Below are 21,005 nucleotides of genomic sequence, written 5' to 3'. Positions count from 1 at the left end.
CCTGAATATAAGCTGCAGATTTGAATGTTGCTTAATTTGCATATTCATAAATCATTGCATTCTCAATGAAGGTAAGGTGTAGAGATGCTGCTAAGCCATTATCTGTAATTTATTGAACAATTTGGGGGAAACATACAAATGTTTATTTAATATAGAGAATTCTGGGGAGGTATCTAAGAATTCATAATGTTCTTCCTGTGCCCCAAGTATTTGTGAACATGCACCACTTCTAAAGCTAGAAATCAATCCATGGTGTCACTGGGATTTAATTTTTTTTACTGTATCAAGCACATTCTCGGGCTCATACAGAACCAAGCATTTCACTGTAATGCACATGTACCTTATACGTGACAAATAAAAACGAACTTGAAACTTGATATAATAAATGGTGCATTTATATAGCGCTTTTATCCAAAGCGCTTTACAATTTCAAATTTTTACCCATTCACTCACACATTCACACACCGACGGCAGAGGCAACCATGCAAGGTGCCGACCTGCTCATTGGGAGCAGTTAGGGGTTAAGTGTCTTGCTCAAGGACACTTCGACACGGTGGCTGGGAGGAGCGGGAATCGAACCGGGAACCTCTGGATTACCAGACGACTGCTCTACCTCCTGAGCCATCTGGGGCTGTGATGGGGGCTCTGACTTTGTGAGGCCATTAAATATTGGTCTGAGATCTTACACCCAAATTAGGGTTTAATTGAGGTGCAGACCTTCTAGCAATGATGGAATATAAACCTCATTCAAGAGCTCACAAAAACATGTGACATCACCGATTGGAGGGTTCTCTCGCAGATTTCAAATTTTAGAAGGTGGTTCAAAGTGTTCACTGTCCTGGGGCACAGGAAGAACTTTATGTGAATTATTTATGGTTGGCATTCCCAAATTTCCAAAGAGCTTAAATTTTAATATCTATACATCAAATTATCCAAGAATACATGTGATATAACTCACATTAGTAAGGTTAAATAATATCGGGTCTTCTTAATTTCAACATGATTTATATATTTGCATTACTTGTACAAAAAAAACCTCAGATTACAGGTAAATTAGTTCGTTCACAACTGAAACATTTCAAATCCATTAGTACAAAATATTTAGCTAGAACCAGAAACGTTTCAGGAATGAGATTTGAAGTTGTCTCGCGATGTTTTGGATTGAACGAGAGTTGAGACGGCGTGTTTAGTAACAATCTCACATGCAGCAATTTGGCAGATTGTTTTGTACTACAATCTGGCTAATACCTGTCTGAATCGTTAGCCTCCCGTGGTAAGTTTCCTTAAATTCTACTTACACGTTTGTTCAACAATCAATCTGCACGTTTAATATTGATAATGAATTGAAAATGGAGTGAATGAGGACCCGGCCTGATCACCTGATGTAAACAAGACGAAAGTCTTTTTCGGCTGGTCTGCATCGAGTCGTAGCAGTTGTTTGTATTGAGCCGTACTGTATTGTACCCATTCTGCAATCGGTTAATAACGTTTTCAATCAATCATTAGCTAATGTAAACAACTTTTACATGCAGCTTGTACCTTTCTTGCATTACCTCGTAGACTACGACGTACTGTATTGTACCCATTCTGCAATCTGTTAAATAAAGTTTTCATTCATTCATTCATTAGAGTTATCTCTTGATTGATTGATTGAAAACTTTATTAACAGATTGCAGAATGGGTACAATACAGTACAGCTCAATACACACAATTGTTAAGGGGATGCAGACCAGAGAAAGACTTTCGTCTTGTTTACATCAGGGTCCCCCATTTTCAATTCATCATAACATATATGACATACACAACATACAGATAGACAGTACTGCTACATCTATACATTTATGACATACCAGATTTGCAAATACAGTACTGTTTGTGATACAAAAAGATACAAAAAGAGTGTATATTCATTTGACGTAGAAACTGTACATTGGAGGTGGGGTGGGGGGCTGTACGTTGGGTAGGGGGGGGGGGACACTGTACACTGTACATTGGAATACTGACAAAGCCATACTTGGTAATTTACTGTACAACTGGGTTAGGACATTTGTAGGGGCCAGTTTCGAATTGCAGTCTCCCGTAGGTGTTTTTTGAGAGTGTTTTTGAAGGTGGGTAGTGATTCACATTCCTTTACAGCTTTGGGTAGGGTGTTCCACATTGATGTGGCATAATTGCGAAACGTGTTTAGTCCCTTGTTTGAGCCGCATCTGGGTTTAACAGGATTTGTGGAGCTCCCTCTGGTGTTGTGATCGTGGTATTCGCTGACCTTTGGGAAGTATTTTGACACATCTATGCTACATCTATACATTTATGACATACCAGATTTGCAAATACAGTACTGTTTGTGATACAAAAAGAGTCCAGAAAAGGGAGTATATACATTTGACGTAAAAACTGTACATTGGAGGAGGTTGGGGGGAGGGGGACACTGTACAACTGTACAAGCAAAACTGTACATTGGAATATTGACAACCATACTAGGTAATTTACTGTACATTGGAGGGGGTTGGGGGGGGGAACACTGCACAATCAAAACTGTACATTGGAATATTGACAACCATACTAGGTAATTTACTGTACATTGGAGGGGGTTGGGTTAGGACATTTACAGGGGCCAGTTTCGAATTGCAGTCTCCCGTAGGTGTTCTTTGAGAGTGGTTTTGAAAGTGGGTAGTGATTCACATTCCTTTACAGCTTTCACTCTTTCGGGTGATGGAATAGTGAAACAATGTCGTCATAGTGGTTTATTAATTTGCTCGGAATGTATGCATCATATTTCATTCAATAATGCATTTCTAAACTCATCCAGCTCTCTAACAGCTCAAGTCAGCTGAGTCTCTACAGCAGTAGGTCCATGGTCGGACCATCTCTTGACTAAACCATCTGCCCTCCTAACAAAATGCCTGAAGGACCAGAGCTCCACTTGGCCAGTCTGTTTGTGAACAGGATGTGTGAGGGAGTACTGTTCAGGGGACCGGTTAGAAAGTCAGAGGTCAGCAAGAGTCCTGACGTTTCCTTCACCTGCGAGGCCTACCGCATCACCGCCACCTCCAGAGGGAAGGAAGTAAGGCTCACACTAACACCCATTAAAAGTGATGATGATGACAAGCGAACAGTAAACACGGTGCATGCGGACCTGCCCATGGACGTTGTCTTCCGTTTTGGGATGTCCGGCTTTTTCCGCTTCACCACTGAGGATGAGGTCCCGAAGCACGCCCATCTGCGTTTCTATTCCAGCGAGAGGCCTTGCAGAGTGCTGAGCTTTGTAGATGCACGCAGGTTTGGCGGCTGGCAGCCCAACGGGACCTGGCAAGCGGACAGAGGGCCATGTGTCATGTTTGAGTACAAGAGCTTCAGGTGATGAATGGTTTAGTGATCGTATTATTACCATTGCCTGATCCAAACCAAAATATTTGCCCTCATAAATGTTATACTAGTCTGATGTGATGGACAGTTTTGTTCACCATGCTTATTGAGCGCCACAAGCTTTCCCCATCTTTCACTGTCTAGCGCCAGCTTTTCTTGACAATTTTTTTGTATTTTTATTTTTTTATCCACTTTTTCTCCTTTTTTTCCTATTTTTCTCCCATCCCAATTTCGCTGTGCCAATTCTCCCCTCCCCTGTCTTGAACGTTGCTCGCATATGCCCCCCACTGGCTGGTTGTAGGGAGGATAGAAGCCTTGCATCACATGTCCCCTCCGATACATGTGGAGGCAGCCTGTCACATCTTTTCACCTGCCAGCGCGGACTCTCATTGGCGAGGTGTAACGTGTGGGAGGCTCATTACCCCCGCCATTTCCTGTCTCTGCTGTGCAGGCGTCCCCCAACCGACCTGTAGGAGTCGCTGTCCACAACGTCCAGATTACCACCCATCGACTTCCACCCGCTAACTCTGCTAATTGAGTTAGTATGACGGCCGGCCCAAGCCGGAGGCAACGCCGACAGCCGGAGTCGAACCCGGTGTATCTTGCGTTGGTGACGAGCGCAATGTCCGCTGCGCCACCCAGCCGCCCTTTCTTGACCATTTTCACGATATTTCACGATCTTTGCGGAGCTATTGTATATTCTATATTATAGCTATGGAGCCAATAGTATGGCTCATTTGACACTATTTCTAGTCCAACATGTAAAAAATGTTATGTTTCTAGTACACACTGTAGTTTATTACACGCTAAACATTGCCCATTTCCAAAATAATCCAGTCTTTTTCCATAGATCGCGAGATAAAACGCGTTATATGCAATAAGCCCAAATCGTTCTGGTTGATCCCCTGGAACCCCAAATACTCCCAAATCAAAGGTATATACCATGGCATGTACACTTGTGGGGGGGGGGATAAGAAATAAACGTCAGTGACTCCGGAGGTAGAGCAGTCGTCTGGTAATCCAGAGGTTCCCGGTTCGATTCCCACTCCTCCCGGTCAGCGTGTCAAAGTTTCCTTGAGCAAGACATTTAACCCCTAATTGCTCCTGATGAGCAGGTTGGCACCTTGCATGGTTGCCTCCGCCATAGGTGTGTGAGTGAATGGGTAAACTGTGAGGAAAAATAAAACGCCATTTACCATTTCCTTGAGTCACCAGAAAACGTCTCGACTCTGCGCTGAGTTATTCTTGCTGAAAGGCCCTGTTTCCCACAAGAACAGTCGAAACCGTTCAGTCCTGAGACTCGTCAAAATACAAGATAACCATATCACTCGTCTGTACAAAACATTCTATCCTGCTTATTAATCCATGATGTGAAAAGACAATATTGGGCCGGTTTCCCAAAGCTCCCCACATCAGAGGTACCGATAAGCACCTGCAAGCCTTGCTGATGTTGTGAGAGGAGTACAATACGTAGCATGTGACCTTGACACACGCCACCTGCTCCCTGATCTGATTAGCTTGACCCAGGGCAGGTGTGGCTGCTCAAACCACACAATGATTCGGGATAAGTGTGTTTGAATGAAATTGCTAGGGTCACTGCTAGGGTCAGCCACATGCCGTGTTGATGAACCCCAAGGTCGCTTCTATAAAAACTGTGTGTTGGTTTCATTCAGGGCTCCTCCTCCTAGAGGGGAGACTATTTGCAAATATTAAAAAGCTTTGCAAAGAAATTTTTTAGCATGGAGTTTTTATGCAGACACTGATTTTTTTTTATAATGTTACAGAGATAATGTCATGTCACACCTTTCTGACCGCGCCTTCGACAAGCCCGTCTGTGAAGTCCTGCTGAATCAGAAGTACTTCAACGGTATTGGGAACTACTTACGGGCTGAAATCCTTTACAGGTGATCCATCGAACACTCATAATACTGGGCCATTACTTCCTGCACAAGTGTTGTATTGTTTTGAGCCAAAAACAATGACTCTTTTCAGAAGTTACTGGGCGCTCTCTCTTCAAATGTATCATGAATGGCTTTCTTTCACTTTGTTCCTGACCTCCCATTCATTGTGGAAAGGCGGCATAATGATTAGGACCCACTTATAGAACAAACAAGCCTTTTCATATGAAAGAATGCATCTTAAATCATTCTCTTCCTCCCCTTTCAGATTAACCATTCCACCCTTCATGCAGGCAAGGACGGTTCTGGAAGGCCTTCAGAAGGAAGATCTATATGAGGATGAGGATAATGTCAAAGAGGAGATGGCTGACACCAAGGTGAAGCAGTATAGGAGGCTCTTTGTCCGATACTAACATCATTCTCCTCAGTCTCTTATTGAAAGGGTCGCCGATTTGTAACCTTAATCCTATCATTGTGATTATCAGACACACTGCAGGACCTCTAGTGAACTACAGACACAGAGAGCATACCTCTAGTGAACTACAGACAGAGAGCAGACTTAGTGAACTACAGACACAGAGCAGACCTCTAGTGAACTACAGACAGAGAGCAGACCTCTAGTGAACTACAGACAGAGAGCAGACCTCTAGTGAACTACAGACACAGAGCAGACCTCTAGTGGTACAGACACAGAGCAGACCTCTAGTCAGGCATTAAAGCGTTCCGTCTTGAGACGGATTTCAGTCTATTTGATTATATGTATATAATATTTTAATTGATATTAAAAAAAAAAAAAAAATTACTTTTTTTTTTTTTTTACTTTTTTTTTTTTATATATATAAAGTTTGCCAATAGGGATGTTTCAGTAGTATTGGCACTGGTAGTAGTCGTAATAGTAATCCAGTCTATTTTTTTTCTTCTAAAAAATAAACTAGTTCAACACAGGCAACCACTTTTGCTTAATTTCTTTGATGGCTCAAATGTATGTTTTGAGCACAAAGATCATCATAGATCTAGCCTCTTAATTTTGCTCTCAAAGTGCACCAGATTGATGCATTTAACTTTAAAACGTAATTTATTTTTTTTTAATCCGAGGGGGCATGCCCCCGGACCCCTCTGGAGGGGCAGAGGTTCACCCACCACCACAGTCTCACTAAATCCTGTGGGAAACACTGAGGATTCAAATTTTTTTACGGCTGTGGTTAAGGCGTTCCACATTGTTGTGGCATAATTGCGAAACGTGTTTAGTCCCTTGTTTGTATGATAACAAGCCTTTTAGTTCATGGTTCAAAGTAATGGGAAAGGGGTGCTATCTCGCCATCAATCAGAAGCTAGCCACAAGACTTGCATTCACGCTCTCCAGCACACAGCCTCCCTGCCTGGCACAACAACCACAACAGTAGGGTCTATAGTCACAGTCAGGACAGTATAGGCTCTACAAGTAGGCTCCCTTAAAACGCTAACGCTATTAAAAAAAATACAGTGGAGGTTAAAATAAGAATAGACTTGGCCTGAAAAAAGTTCAGTCAGGAGATATTTTTTTGCTTTAATCCCTGCCTCTAGTGAACTACAGACACAGAGCAGACCTCTAGTGGTACAGACACAGAGCAGACCTCTAGTGAACTACAGACAGAGAGCATATCTCTAGAAGTACAGACACAGAGCAGACCTCTAGTGGTACAGACACAAAGCAGACCTCTAGTGAACTACAGACAGAGAGCAGACCTCTAGTGAACTACAGACACGGAGCGCAGACCTCTAGTGAACTACAGACACAGAGCACAGACCTCTAGTGAACTACAGACAGAGCGCAGACCTCTAGTGAACTACAGACACAGAGCGCAGACCTCTAGTGAACTACAGACACAGAGAGCAGACCTCTAGTGAACTACAGACACAGAGAGCAGACCTCTAGTGAACTACAGACACAGAGCGCAGACCTCTAGTGAACTACAGACACAGAGCGCAGACCTCTAGTGAACTACAGACACAGAGAGCAGACCTCTAGTGAACTACAGACAGAGCGCAGACCTCTAGTGAACTACAGACACAGAGAGCAGACCTCTAGTGAACTACAGACACAGAGTGCAGACCTCTAGTGAACTACAGACACAGAGGAGAGCAGACCTCTAGTGAACTACAGACACAAAGGAGAGCAGACCTCTAGTGAACTACAGACACAGAGGAGAGCAGACCTCTAGTGAACTACAGACGCACCACAGCAGACTTCTAGTGAACTACAGACACACCACAGCAGACTTCTAGTGAACTACAGACACAGAGGAAAGAATACCTCTAGTGAACTGAGGTCACAGAGGAGAGCAGACCTCTAGTGCAGGGGTTCCCACAGGAGGGTCGCGAGGGGGGGGGGGGGGGGGGGGGGGGGTGGTCACCAGATGATTTAAAAATAATAATAATAATAATAATAATAATAATCCGAAAAAAAAAAAAAAATTTGCAGTCAGGCCACTGAACTTAGAAGCAGGCCAGGACAGTGTTTCTAGTTGCAGCAGCGCAATAGTTAGATAACCTAGGTGGGGAACAACCAGGAGATCACTGCAACTCACACAAGTTGGAGAACTATCTCTCTCTCTCTCTCTTGCTCTCACACACACACACAAAAGGAGCCGCATGTGATTGGTGGAGGCGGGACCCTTACAAAAAACTGTTGTTGCTAATCATTGACATTACATGCTAGCCTGTAATAATCCCCCCCAGAAAAATCTACTTTGCATTTGATATATTGCAAATATATGCCATCACACACACTGGCATTTAAAGGGTTAGAATTATAAAATTAATATGTGGTGTTATGATCAGGGCTGAAGTTGAATAAAAGATTGTATTATTTTCAATCTGACATTACAAAAAAACTGAAAATCCATCAAAATCAGTGTTGTTGCTAATCATACATATGCTAGCCTGTTTTTTAACAATAATTTGTGATACAAACACTGGCATTTAAAGGGTACAAATAAAAAAAAATGCCTGCAGCAGAATGCAGGAAATGAAGTCTTTGTAACAAGAAATGTCCTGGTGGGGGACCCCCAGACCCCCTGCTTAAAAAGTGGCCTGACTGGGGCTATACTTTGCACTATATTTCCTGGCCTGAATGATTTCCCCAGTCCGGCCCTGGTTAAAAGCCTCCAATGCTTATTAGTGTGTGTGCGTTTGAACGTGTGCATGTTTCAACCATACATTTCCATTTATTAAAAAAAAAGAAAAAGAAAAAAAGAAAGATACTTATTTTAATATTTTTTTTTTTACCTCCTATAATAGTGGGGGTCGCGGCTCTCTGCCCCCTTATTTTTGGGTCACAGCCTGAAAAGTTTGGGAACCCCTGCTCTAGTGAACCACATACACAGAGGAGAGCAGACCTCTAGTGAACTACAGACACAAAGGAGAGCAGACCTCTAGTGAACTACAGATGCAGAGGAGATCTCTAGTGAATTACAGACAGATCAGACCTCTAGTGAACTACAGACAGAGAGCCGACCTCTAGTGAACTACAGACAGAGGAGAGCAGACCTCTAGTGAACTACAGACACAGAGGAAAGAAGACCTCTAATGAACTGAGGACACAGAGAGCAGACCTCTAGTGAACCACAGACACAGAGGAGAGCAGACCTCTAGTGAACTACAGACACAAAGGAGAGCAGACCTCTAGTGAACTACAGACACAGAGGAGAGCAGACCTCTAGTGAACTACAGATGCAGAGGAGATGATATCTCTAGTGAACTACAGAGAGAGCAGACCTCTAGTGAACTACAGACAGAGGAGAGCAGCCATCTAGTGAACTACATACAGAGGAAAGAAGACCTTTAGTGAACTGAGGACACAGAGAGCAGACCTCTAGTGAACCACAGACACAGAGGAGAGCAGACCTCTAGTGAACTACAGACACAAAGGAGAGCAGACCTCTAGTGAACTACAGACACAGAGGAGAGCAGACCTCTAGTTAACTACAGATGCAGAGGAGAGGAGATCTCTAGTGAACTACAGACAGAGAGCAGACCAGCGTTTCCGTTAGCCGGTAATTACCGGTATTTGACCGGCAAAATCTGTTGAAGTCCGACATATTTAATCTCTCCGGTCTTAATGTCCGGTGAAAATAATTCCCTCTAAGCACAATTTGATTATTTGAATTGTATTAAAATAGGCTAAAATTAAATAGCCTATGCGATGAACGAAACAATCATTACATTTGTTTCATTGTTGCTTCACCAAGCAGGTATAATAATGACACCGCTGTGTCAGCGGGAGCTTGCTGCTAGATTTGCGACTGCATGCAGCTGCAGAGCCACAGAATCCACCATAACCCACCCATCTGTACCGGCACAGTGCTGTACTCAAATTCAGCCATTGGCAATTCAGCTGTTGGGTGGGGGGCGCTGTTGAGCGGTCCCCAGATAGAGCCTGAAAACAGCTGAATCTGCTGCTCTGCAGCGCCATACTCTCGCAAATAAGTCGTTGGGAGGTGGAGAGAGTCATCACGCCCACGATAATGTTGCTGTCTCTCTCTGCCAAATTTCTCAGTTCTTCGCTTGATATAATTAATACAAATGTCCAATATAACTGAATTCGTTAGCTCATAAAAATGTGATTATAACAGACTGCTGTTTATTAATGTCGGGCGACTGCCCACAGACACCTATTTGATTTAAAGTCGGCAGCAGCACGGAGTCTCTGGACTTATTTTATTTGGAATATAATGACTATACGCAAAAGTAGCCTAGTTTTAAGTTAAAATATTATAAATCTACATGCCTTGAGGATGTCATTCTTTATATAGCCTACCTATCAATTGTTTTTAAGCTCAATAAACTCTGACCGGAATTTCTCTCATTTGACCGGTAGATTTAAATCTACCGGACCCTGAGACCGGCAACAATTTTTTCTAACAGAAACCCTGGAGCAGACCTCTAGTGAACTACAGACACAGAGGAGAGCAGACCTTTAGTTAACTACAGACACAAAGGAGAGCAGACCTCTAGTGAACTAGTACAGACACAAAGGAGAGCAGACCTCTAGTGAACTACAGATGCAGAGGAGAGCAGACCTCTAGTGAACTACAGACACAGAGGAGAGCAGACCTCTAGTGAACTACAGACGGGAGAGCAGACCTCTAGTGAACTACAGACACAGGAGAGCAGACTCAGCTTCTTCCCCCAGGCCATCAGAACACTGATCTCTCCACACACAAGCACACATACACACACACATCCTCACTTGCACTCTCTCACACACAAACACACTACAAAAAAGGTCACTTTAAAAAACATAACTATATTTGTATATTATTGTATATAGTACTCATTACCTTTCACTTTTAAATTGTATTGCTATATTGACATTACTATGGCCCATTCAACATCGATTATTAGGGATGTCCGATATTATCGGCCGACCGATATTATCGGCCGATATCGGCAGTAAAATGTGATATCGGAAAATATCGGTATCGGTAAAAAAAATAAACAATAACAATATATATATATATATATATTTTTACATTTATTTAACCTTTATTTACCCAGGCAAGCAAGTGAGAACCAATTCTTATTTTATTTATTGTCAAAAGTATGCATGTTGGTTTAATTCAACAACAAGAGATATGTAATGTTAATTTTTACTTTTTTAATTATCATATTTTGCACAGATAATGCTTACATTTAGAAAGCCTTTTGAATGCATCCAGTGAAATTATTAGTTACCTGAAATTATTCAGTTTCTTTGGGGGGAAACCCTGCATATATCGGTATCGGTTGATATTGGTATCGTATCGGTATCGGAAATTAAGAGTTGGACAATATCGGAATATCGGTATCGGTAAAAAAGCCAATATCGAGCATCCCTATCGATTATCTATCGTTCAGGATGTGGGAACGTTATACTTTTTCATTCATACATTGTTGTGTTAATACCTTCGAGAATATAAGTATGTTTTTAATCTTTTCTGCTGTAATTCCAAAAACGCTAGTTATAGGCCCGAACGCATATGATAGATTATCGATTGCCGTTTCTTTCCCATACACGCTATATTAAAAAATTCAAATGTATATGATCGGTATACATTATGCTTCATCATGCGTGGAGGAAAGGGGGGGGGGGGGGTCGTTTATAATTCCTTGATCATCAGTAACGGCTTTATGTAGTATGGGTGATATATTGATCTGATGGTTTGCAGTGAAATGAATAAACAATCTGGCTGAAAATAACGTTATATTCCCCTTACCGTGGGCCGATGAGACTGGCGGTGAAAGATCCCAATTATTCGACGCCGATCGCCTAGGTCCATTTCCGGTTTGTATGGCGCAATAAACGCCGAAATCATATCGATTATTAAGTTTAGAAAGCGATCCATATGTACTATAGTGTCTGTCAGGAGTCCCGTAGCGAGATGTGACTGCCAGAGGAATTTCCTCGATGCACCGATGGCACTTCCGGTTTTTGCGAGAGTGTAACTCGCCCGACCATCCACCAGGCGGCGGTATTGAGCCGTTGCAGTCACATCTAGGGTCCCACTAGAACATCGGGGGTTGGCTGGATGAATTATGAATGCCATGGCGAAAAAATTTAATATTGATCTCAAACGCTGTACAGCGATCTTGGCAGACAACGCATGGCGGGCAATAACGCTGGAAAGCGTTTCTGGCGCCCAATGTGTTAACACTTTAACTGCCACACACGAGAATACTCGGGTTTATTTATAGGTGGTTGAAAGCCACTCACGAGATTTCCCGGATTTTTTTTTTTTTTTAGCGATCTGAAATCATATTGCATCACCGAGCCTACCCGAGTATACCCGAGCGGCACCGGCGATCATTGTGGAAAAAAGCGCCCCCTGTCGTCTCCCAGATGACATAAGGGATTTTGGAATGGACTCAATGAAAATGGATGGGGAAAGAAATCCGGTACTCCACATTTTCCAGTCCACTGATCCAGCCGGGGTTACCACAGTTCATTCTGGAGCGTCTGAGCCCCGCTGATCATGGAGTTCTACTGTATCGCGTTGGATCCATACACTTATCGATTTTTTCGAATGGTGATCAGGAATTGGAATATACCAGTTGGATACCATCTGATGTCAGGTAAGGACTCTATGTTATCAGTGTTAGGATAATCAGACTACTTTTTTATGAAGTTATAGGCTGTTTTGTGAAATGGACTCTTTCGGTTTCACTGTAAAAGTCCGAGAGGAAATCAACGCAGCGATTATCCGTGCGCGGCCCGAATGTGCTTGCGTGCACGTATAATATTGATCATCTAGCGTTTATTTGAAAACGATTCATAAAAAGGCAGACGAATATCAACGTTGTGGAATATTCCAGTAAAAGACGATTTTCATAGAATGGTCCAGAATGGGCTGTTTTTTATCTGAAAACGGGTGCTTTTCTAAATGCTCTGAAACGGAAATGACGCGATAAAAAAACAATCTGCCTTGACAGCACTGACTGGAAAATAGTCTTTGATAATGCGATGGGCAGATTAGACACATAGCCATAATTTAAAACATAGATTAGGCGATATTAACGTTAACATTGGCACAGATGGTGGCATTCAGGGGGTAAAAAGGAAAACCCGGCATGGCACTCAAAGTGTTAACGGTGGCAGAGAGGGGTATGAGATGGGCACAACCCCCGGCGGTCAATGTGTTAAGCTTAGCATCGTATTGTATTTTATGAATTTCTTATTACTTTTTATCATGTCTATTTTATTATCTATTCTATTTTATTATTTGTATTTTTGCACAATCAAGGAGGGCATGGCCACCTTCATTTCACTACATGTGTATTTATGTGACAAATAAATCTCTTGAATCTTGAACTACAAACACAGAGGAGAGCAGACCTCTAGTGAACTGCAGACACTTGTTTCCTCAACTATCTTCAACTGTCCTTTTTTTAATCTACCTTTTCTCCCCATTTTTCTATTTTTCTCCCATCCCAATTTGCGTATTATCCAATTCTTCCCTCCCCTGTCTCGAACGTTGCTAGACCATGCCTCCCACTGGTCGGCTGCAATGTGGACGAAGCCTTGCATCACGTGTCCCCTCCGGTACACAAGGAGGCAGCCGTCGCATCTTTTCACCTGTACAGCGCAATCTCTCAGTGGCGAGGAGTAACGCGTGGGAGGCTCACGCTGCCCCCGATACTTCCTGATTCTGCTGTACAGGCGCACCAACCCACCTGTAGGAGTCACTGTCCACAACATCCGATCCCCACCCACCGGCTTTCCCACCCCCTAATACTGCCAATTGTATTAGTATGAACGACCAGCCAAGCCGGAAGCAATGCAGAGAGCTGGGCTCGAACCCAGCATCTCCTGCGTTAGTGGCGAGCGCCTTGCCCACTGCGCCACTTAGCCGCCTTTATCTTCAACTGTCCTTGAGTTGGATGCACTACAGTTGAGCATAGTTGAGGAAATGGTGTCTTTCATTTCACTAGAGGTCTGGCTCTAGTTTTGATGAAGCTCTCCAAACAAAAGAAAACATTTTATGTCAGATTATCCTTGTGTCCTCACAACAGAACAATAGTATTCAAGGCTGGAAATCGACGAAGTGGCCCTTTTAAAACTAACCAGCTCTTTGTAACAGACCTTTTCTCTTTTTGTATTGTAACAGGCCTGTGACGGTCAGGAGAAAGCCAAGGCAGAGACGGCCGACCTACTAAGACTGTGTCACACGGTTCCTTTGGAGGTGGTGAATCTAGGTAGGCAGCAGTCTGTGTGCCGTCTCGTCTGTTACCTTTCTTCCTTTTTAGACTTAAATGCTCATATTTGGGCTGATAAAAATTACTTTTACAAAAGTGAATCTGAAACAAAGATGAAACCGGGTTCCTAAGCAGGTCTGGAAAGTGTGGTTAGGTATGGAAAATAAATTTGGGAATTGTACAGTATAATGTGTAACACTGTCAAACGGCAACGTTTAGGCAAAAGAGCCCCTCTTTGGGCGTCTGGGTAGTGTAGAGGTCTTAAGCACTCGCCTACACACCGCAGAGACCCGGGTTCAATAGATAGAATAGAATAGAAATACTTTATTTTGGCCAATTCCCTGTAGTAGTACCTTCAGCTTGGTCAGAACGAGTTGGCAGTGTTCATGGGTGGGAAGCCGGTGGGGTATGAGTCCTGGTTGTTGCAGTAGCCAATCCTACTGGTCGGTTGGGCACTTATACAGCAGGAGGGGATCTGGGTAAGAATCAAGTTAGTGGTTTATTGATTGATTGGTCCATTAATTAGTGAGACTGCTCTCTTAATGGAGGAGGGTTTATAACTTGTCCTTTCTGTGCCATTTCTGTTTGACTCTGAAGAAGGCGCAGTATGCATCGAAACGCTAGCCATTTGTACCTTATCATTAAGATATTAAAAGTGAATCGTGTGCTCCAGTATCTTCTTTGGGTTCAGTGGAAGTGGTCTTTGAGGTACTATGGTGCTCTGTTGTTATATTATGAACCACCCTGCAGTTGAACTGACCTAGCCTCCAGAGGTACCCAACCAAGCTGAACTGACCTAGCCTTTAGAGGTACCCAACCAAGCTGAACTGACCTAGCCTTTAGAGGTAGCTAACCAAGCTGAACTGACCTACAGTAGCCTCCAGAGGTAGCTAACCAAGCTGAACTGACCTACAGTAGCCTCCAGAGGTAGCTAACCAAGCTGAACTGACCTAGCCTTTAGAGGTAGCTAACCAAGCTGAACTGACCTACAGTAGCCTCCAGAGGTAGCTAACCAAGCTGAACTGACCTAGCCTCCAGAGGTACCCAACCAAGCGGAACTGACCTAGCCTCCAGAAGTGCTCAACCAAGCTGAACTGACCTAGCCTCCAGAGGTACCCAACCAAGCTGAACTGACCTAGCCTCCAGAGGTACCCAACCAAGCGGAACTGACCTAGCCTCCAGAAGTACCCAACCAAGCGGAACTGACCTAGCCTCCAGAGGTATCTAACCAAGCTCAACTGACCTAGCCTCCAGAGGTAGCTAATCCACCTGCTGGAAATGCTGTTTTCCCACATGGTCCCTAATTTATCCTGGGAAATCGATAACTTATCTTTTAGTCAGGCCCTCCGCACCATAAACAAATTGTATAATAATCGAAACAACAGGAAATGTATGGCTCATTCAGATCTAATCAGACAATGCAGCACCTTGTTGCAGGGTAGTGCGTTGGTGTGGATGGGCCATTTTGTGTGATCATGCTGTGAGCTTTTTAACCCCCTCCCCCTAAATCCCTTGTCTTCTTGTCTTCTGCTGTGATTTATTGGCTACCGCAGCATGGGGGGGGGGGGGCTTTCATTACGGCAAAATCTCTCTCCTCCCAGGCTGCTATCTATAGAGCCATGCTCTCTCCATGTTACTATCCTTATACTACTGCCCATCATGCTAATATGTCTATACTACTATGCACTCAGAGTGTATACTGTTTGACGAACAATATCACTTACCCTTAACTGCCAGAGTTGTACTCCTGGTAGGGGTGGGGGAAAAAATCGATACGTGGTAGTATCGCGATACTTTGCGTGGCGATACTGTATCGATACAGGGACGCCAAGTATCGATATTTAATTATTCATAAAACATTTTTATAAATGTTTTTGTATAAGGAAGTTGCATTGTTCATTTCAATACCTGTAATAGTACAGTAGTCCACACACATGTGCATTCAGTTAAGTTGGAATATGACTGTAATACAAACAGTTCAGTTTGTCAGGTACATGCAACACAGATTACAGTGTTTACATCTGTCTGCTTGAGAAAATATTATGTTCTGCAATAAAAATGATTGAAGTGAGATCTCGCCTTTATTTTATTAGATAAAACATGTTGACAAAGTTTTACTTTGCAGTTGAAAAAAGGTAATAAATCAAATTTGATCTAAAAAAAAATCCGCAATACTCAGCGTATCGCGATATATTTAGTATCGTGATACTATCGTATCGTGACGCAAGTATCGCGATAGTATCGTATCGTGAGGTCTCTGGCGATTCCCACCCCTACCTCCTGGTGACTTGTACACAATTTGTAAGTCGCTTTGGATAAAAGCGTCAGCTAAATGACTACATGTAAAAAGTAGAAGTTATTCAGTATTTATTCTTCTTAAATGCATGCTGACTATTATTGAAATTTGTTCATGGTGTGATTGTTAACGTTTGAAGGTGGAAAGGGCTACGATCCTGAGAAAGCAGACCACTCTGACTTCAAGGCGTGGCTCCAGTGTTACTATGTAGATGGGATGAAGTCCATCAGAGACCACAATGGGAGAACAATGTGGTTCACTGTAAGTAAAAGAGAACCTCTATGGCTACGTTTCACACTGCAGGAAAGAGTGGCCCAAATCTGACAGCACAAATCACATAGAATCTGATCTTTTGAATTATGATTTGGGCCACTTTCATATCTGGTCCTAAATCAGATACAGGTCTGATATTCTTTTGCAATGCGACTTCAGTCTGAACAGTCATATCAGAATTCATGCAACTTACACGTCACTCTAGATTGAAATTCACCGTAGTCACTCTAGACTCGGGAGTCACTCTGTGAATACAAACATGGAGGACTGCTGTGATGGAGGTGGACAGTGAGGCGTTTACCATATACTGTAAGTATTTGAGGTGATACTTCTGTACAAGCAAAACTTGAGGGGACGTCTCATAACTGGTCTATGTTTGAAAGCATATTGAAAGAGGAAATGTCTCTTTCACCTCCTCCTTGCACCCATTATCATCTGCTCACAAATTAGCTGGCCTCCACTGCACATCAACTTATAAATTAAACTATAAACTGACCAGTGTTCTTCATGTTTACATTCATCTTCGTTATTGTTCATTTTGAGCATGCAGGTCAGTTCAGGAACGGGATCAGTTCATATCGGCCACATTTAAAAGAAATGAAAAAAAAAAACCAAACTAAAATCAGATAGAGAAATAAATGAGAATTGAGCACTAAGGTTTGCAGTGTGAACGTGGCCGAAGGTCTTATCTCTGGTAGGTGTTTTATGGTACATGGTAGGTGTTTTATGGTATATGGTAGGTGTTTTATGGTACAAGGACAATAACCAACATCTGTTGTCATTTTCAGGGAGACGCAGGCGCCATGGCCCCCAAAGGTACACACTCATTTGTGAATAAGACCAGGAAAACACTTGAGCCTGCGTCTGTGAGTGAAGTCTAGGATTATACCGAACACATGTCTGGTTTCTCTTTCTTCTTCTACAGACTCAAAATCACCCAAGGCAAAAAAGAGAGCAAAGAAAGACGATGGCCATGATTACACTAGTGAGAAAAAGGTAAATAAATACAAACAACAATGGCACTCTTTCCTCCCTTACCCCACGAAAACCATTAACGGCAATGTTTTACTTCCATCAGGTGGCCAAGAGTCGCTCTAACCGCACAAAGAAGGAAAAGACGGCCAGCCAGGAAACGGTGACAAAAAGGCCAAAGAAAGCAAAGGATACAGCTCAGAGGGAGGCCGGATCCACGAGGCCGACGTGTGAGAGGAACGGCAAGGAAGCCAAGGCGCTTAGAAAAACACCAGCTACCGGTAGGAAGAGCTTCATCTTACACTCGAAATGTGAGAGAAATACTAGTCAATTGTTCCTTTAGTTCCTCTTTTGGGGAAATGCAGGTGTCCTAGCAGCACGGGGGAGGGGAGGTATGGCATGATCATCGCTTTGAAGATTCTTTCTAAATTAAGACCTATTTTTCTGGAAACATTTGCATGTCCCCAATTCCTAGCATTCCGATTTAAGATTTTACTTTTTAAAATTCGATTTCCATTGAAAAATTGGTCAGCGTAAAAATTGCATGAGGTCATTTATATATATATTTTTTTAAACCTCAGGTTTGAAAGACATACTGAGGTATAATGTATATACAAACAAAACATAATCCCTCTCAATCATGACTTCTGACCCACTACAAGTGTGTTTATCTGCATAGACCCTCTGGATTTTCTTATTCTGCTGCTTGGGACGTGTCTGGGTGTCAACCTTTGGGCAGTGAGTGCAAGTGCATGTTAACCCTTTCACTGCCACATGACAGAAGGTTAACCCTTTACTATCACACAACCGATGGTCGCCGGCTGTCGTGTGGCAGTGAAAGGGTTAACCTTCTGTGTATTGTCGCAGTGAAAGGGTTAACCGTTGCGGCGGTGAAAGGGTTATGTGCATGTTGTGTATGCATGTATCTAGGGATGCACCAATCATTTCCCCACATGGAATGCACCTGATTGGATACATGCACTGCTAGTGGGCAGTCTGTGGTTCTCCGTCCCGTTTCCAAAAAGAAAATGGCGGCATGTTTGCTTGTCGACTTTGACAGTTTGATCTGCAGATGGATGGTACAGCCTTGTAAATACCCATTGTTTTGGTGGTGTGCCTTTTAACCTTCAACGCGGTTAAAGGTTAGATTTATCTCCATATTTAGAGTGCAAGATCAAGAAACTCATATTGTTCCCCCTTTCTAACACATAGCCTTCACTCATCTCTCTCCCCTTCTTTCTATCACACACACACAAATATCTATATAACCTTCACATACAGTATATCACATCACACACACAGCCTTCTGTCTGCATACCATATTGACACTTTATTTCTCACACGCTCCCTCTCACACACACACATACATCCATGTAGCCTTCTGTCCACATAGCCTTCTCATAGTCTGTAGTACGTCAAGGTACCACTTACTTTTGTCTGCCTCCATAAATAATCGGGTCAAATGATTCCATATCAGGGTGTAAGAGCTCACATAAACATTTCATGGCCTCATTCATCGTTTATGGAGCAACGGTAGATTTTACACATGAGTTTGGAGGGTTCTCTCTCTGATTTCTAGCTTTAGGAGAGAGTGCTGAATGTTCATAAATACTGACTGAACTGTCTTGGGATACAGGAAAAACATATGTGAATTCTTAAAACAGGTGGTATTCTACTTTTAAATTGGGACAAAATCTCTCTCCTAGCAAATTATTCAGTAGATGTGTACATGAAGGTACGGATACATTTTTACTAGTTCATATGTATCAAAATGGAACACACATCTATCTCCTGAGACCGGTGCGTAGGAGAGGGACAAGTGGACCAAAAGTTGTTACCAAAACGAGGTTGTACTGTAACCAGTGATGTTTGTTGCAGTTCCACAAAGGAGTGGACGAAGGAGCAGACGGAACAGCACATGAAAACAAGCTCACCACGGGACATGGGACACCATTGATTGGGACCATTTCTATACTGGTTTTGTAAAATACTGATGTATTTCATTTTTAACTGTAAATTGTCTGTTCTGCTTCATGTATTACATACTTTGTAATTGTATTTGTTTGTTTGGTGTGCAGTGTTTCCCCTGAAAAGAAATAACTTAAAACTACCTTAGAATTGTTCGAGATAGGTTATTCATGTTCATGGAGTCATGTGCGTGTGAATTTGCTAGGATGTTTTTGATGTGTCCGCTGACACTAGAAGTGCTCTGGAGGCCCAGGTATAGCTGCATATTTGTACACTGCAAAAAAAAGAAATCTAAATAAATATCTTATTCCACAGATAATTTTGCTTATTTCTTTCTTGATTGGTCAATTTAATCTTGTTTTAAGAAAATGTTAATCTTGTTTTCTTAATCTTGTTTTCTTAAAATAAGATTAAATTGACATCAGAAAAAAAGCTAAATTATCTGCCAGTGGGATAAGATAATTCAAGATAATTCTACTCAATATAGACTTATTGTACCAAATACAAGATATGTTCACTTGATAAGATACTTTTTTTTGCAGTGTAGTTGTAATAAAAGTAAATGTCAAGATTAATGACATGCCTCAACACACTACTATTTGTATTGAACATAGATATAGATGATTTAATAGATAATATAAATACTAACATACTAACTGTCTAACATACACAAATCATAACACTACAACAGCACTTTACACCTAAGAAGTCTCAGTGGCATAGGCTACATTCTGCCTTAGAGCATTTCATTTTCCTGGGCTTTTGAAAGAAAAGCTCCAGGGCTCTTTGGTAGGGGAATTCACTGGTAGGGGCCATTGATGCTGAGACGCATACAAGCAGCCAGATGGTCTCCCTGCAGCCTTTTCCTCAGGTCAGTCTTTTACATTAAGCACCCCCCTCAGCCAAAATTAAATGATAAAAATATATATATATATTATAATACTCTTTTTAATAGTCTAGTTCATAGCAGCGGCGGTCCTAATTCAGCAGAGGCGCAGCGCCGCTGCTGAATGCATATAAGGGAAACACTGATGTGTTTTAAGTATTTCCCTTTTACCTCTGATGTACCGTATGTCTCTTTTGTTCTATTTTTTGTTACCCTTCAAGAGGCCATTTTGTCCTCTCGCCAGGCCGCTGTAAATAAGAGTTTGTTCTTAATTGACCTGCCTGGTTAAATATATATATATTTTTTTTTACATAAATTCCGATAGTGTGCTGATGCAATGCAAGCAAAATACTGTGAACAATATATGTTATTCTACTGCTCAATATAGGAAGTGTACATTATTGTGTGGGACCATTTATATACAATATTTGTACATTTTAAATACTTTTCCCCAAAACATTTGAAAAGTTCCCCTGTTGAATATAATGTTGTGATGCAAGCAAAGTAAAGGGAGTGAGATTAAATATTTTTGTTGAAACATCACTTACCCTCTCGCTAGAGATTTATTTGCCACAGCCCAATCTATGATGTCACACAGAAGTACAGCTCCACAGAGAATTAATTGTACAAGGTA

General features: G+C 42.2%; 1 protein-coding gene across 1 annotated transcript; it reads left to right on the top strand.

The window, feature by feature from the left end:
• Window positions 1-1,166: 1,166 nt before the first annotated feature.
• neil1 (nei-like DNA glycosylase 1) lies at window positions 1,167-19,787 on the top strand. The gene is made up of 10 exons (XM_084334995.1): window positions 1,167-1,273; window positions 2,810-3,357; window positions 5,151-5,270; window positions 5,533-5,641; window positions 13,889-13,976; window positions 16,412-16,533; window positions 17,334-17,361; window positions 17,471-17,541; window positions 17,624-17,798; window positions 19,396-19,787. The coding sequence occupies exons 2-10, from the start codon at window positions 2,900-2,902 to the stop codon at window positions 19,437-19,439; spliced, it is 1,215 nt and encodes a 404-aa protein (XP_084191121.1). The 5' UTR covers window positions 1,167-1,273; window positions 2,810-2,899; the 3' UTR covers window positions 19,440-19,787.
• Window positions 19,788-21,005: the final 1,218 nt, after the last annotated feature.

This window comes from Notolepis coatsorum (assembly GCF_963971535.1).
Source record: "Notolepis coatsorum genome assembly, chromosome: 18".
NCBI classification, from domain to species: domain Eukaryota; kingdom Metazoa; phylum Chordata; class Actinopteri; order Aulopiformes; family Paralepididae; genus Notolepis; species Notolepis coatsorum.
This window is presented reverse-complemented; position numbering and strand designations above follow the sequence as displayed.

Excerpts from the sequence above, each read along its gene's own strand:
- neil1 (XM_084334995.1), top strand. The coding sequence starts at position 2,900 with ATGCCTGAAGGACCAGAGCTCCACTTGGCCAGTCTGTTTGTGAACAGG. Across the intron at positions 5,642-13,888 it reads AGGAGATGGCTGACACCAAG|GCCTGTGACGGTCAGGAGAA; the intron begins GTGAAGCAGTAT and ends GTATTGTAACAG. Across the intron at positions 17,799-19,395 it reads TAGAAAAACACCAGCTACCG|TTCCACAAAGGAGTGGACGA; the intron begins GTAGGAAGAGCT and ends TGTTTGTTGCAG.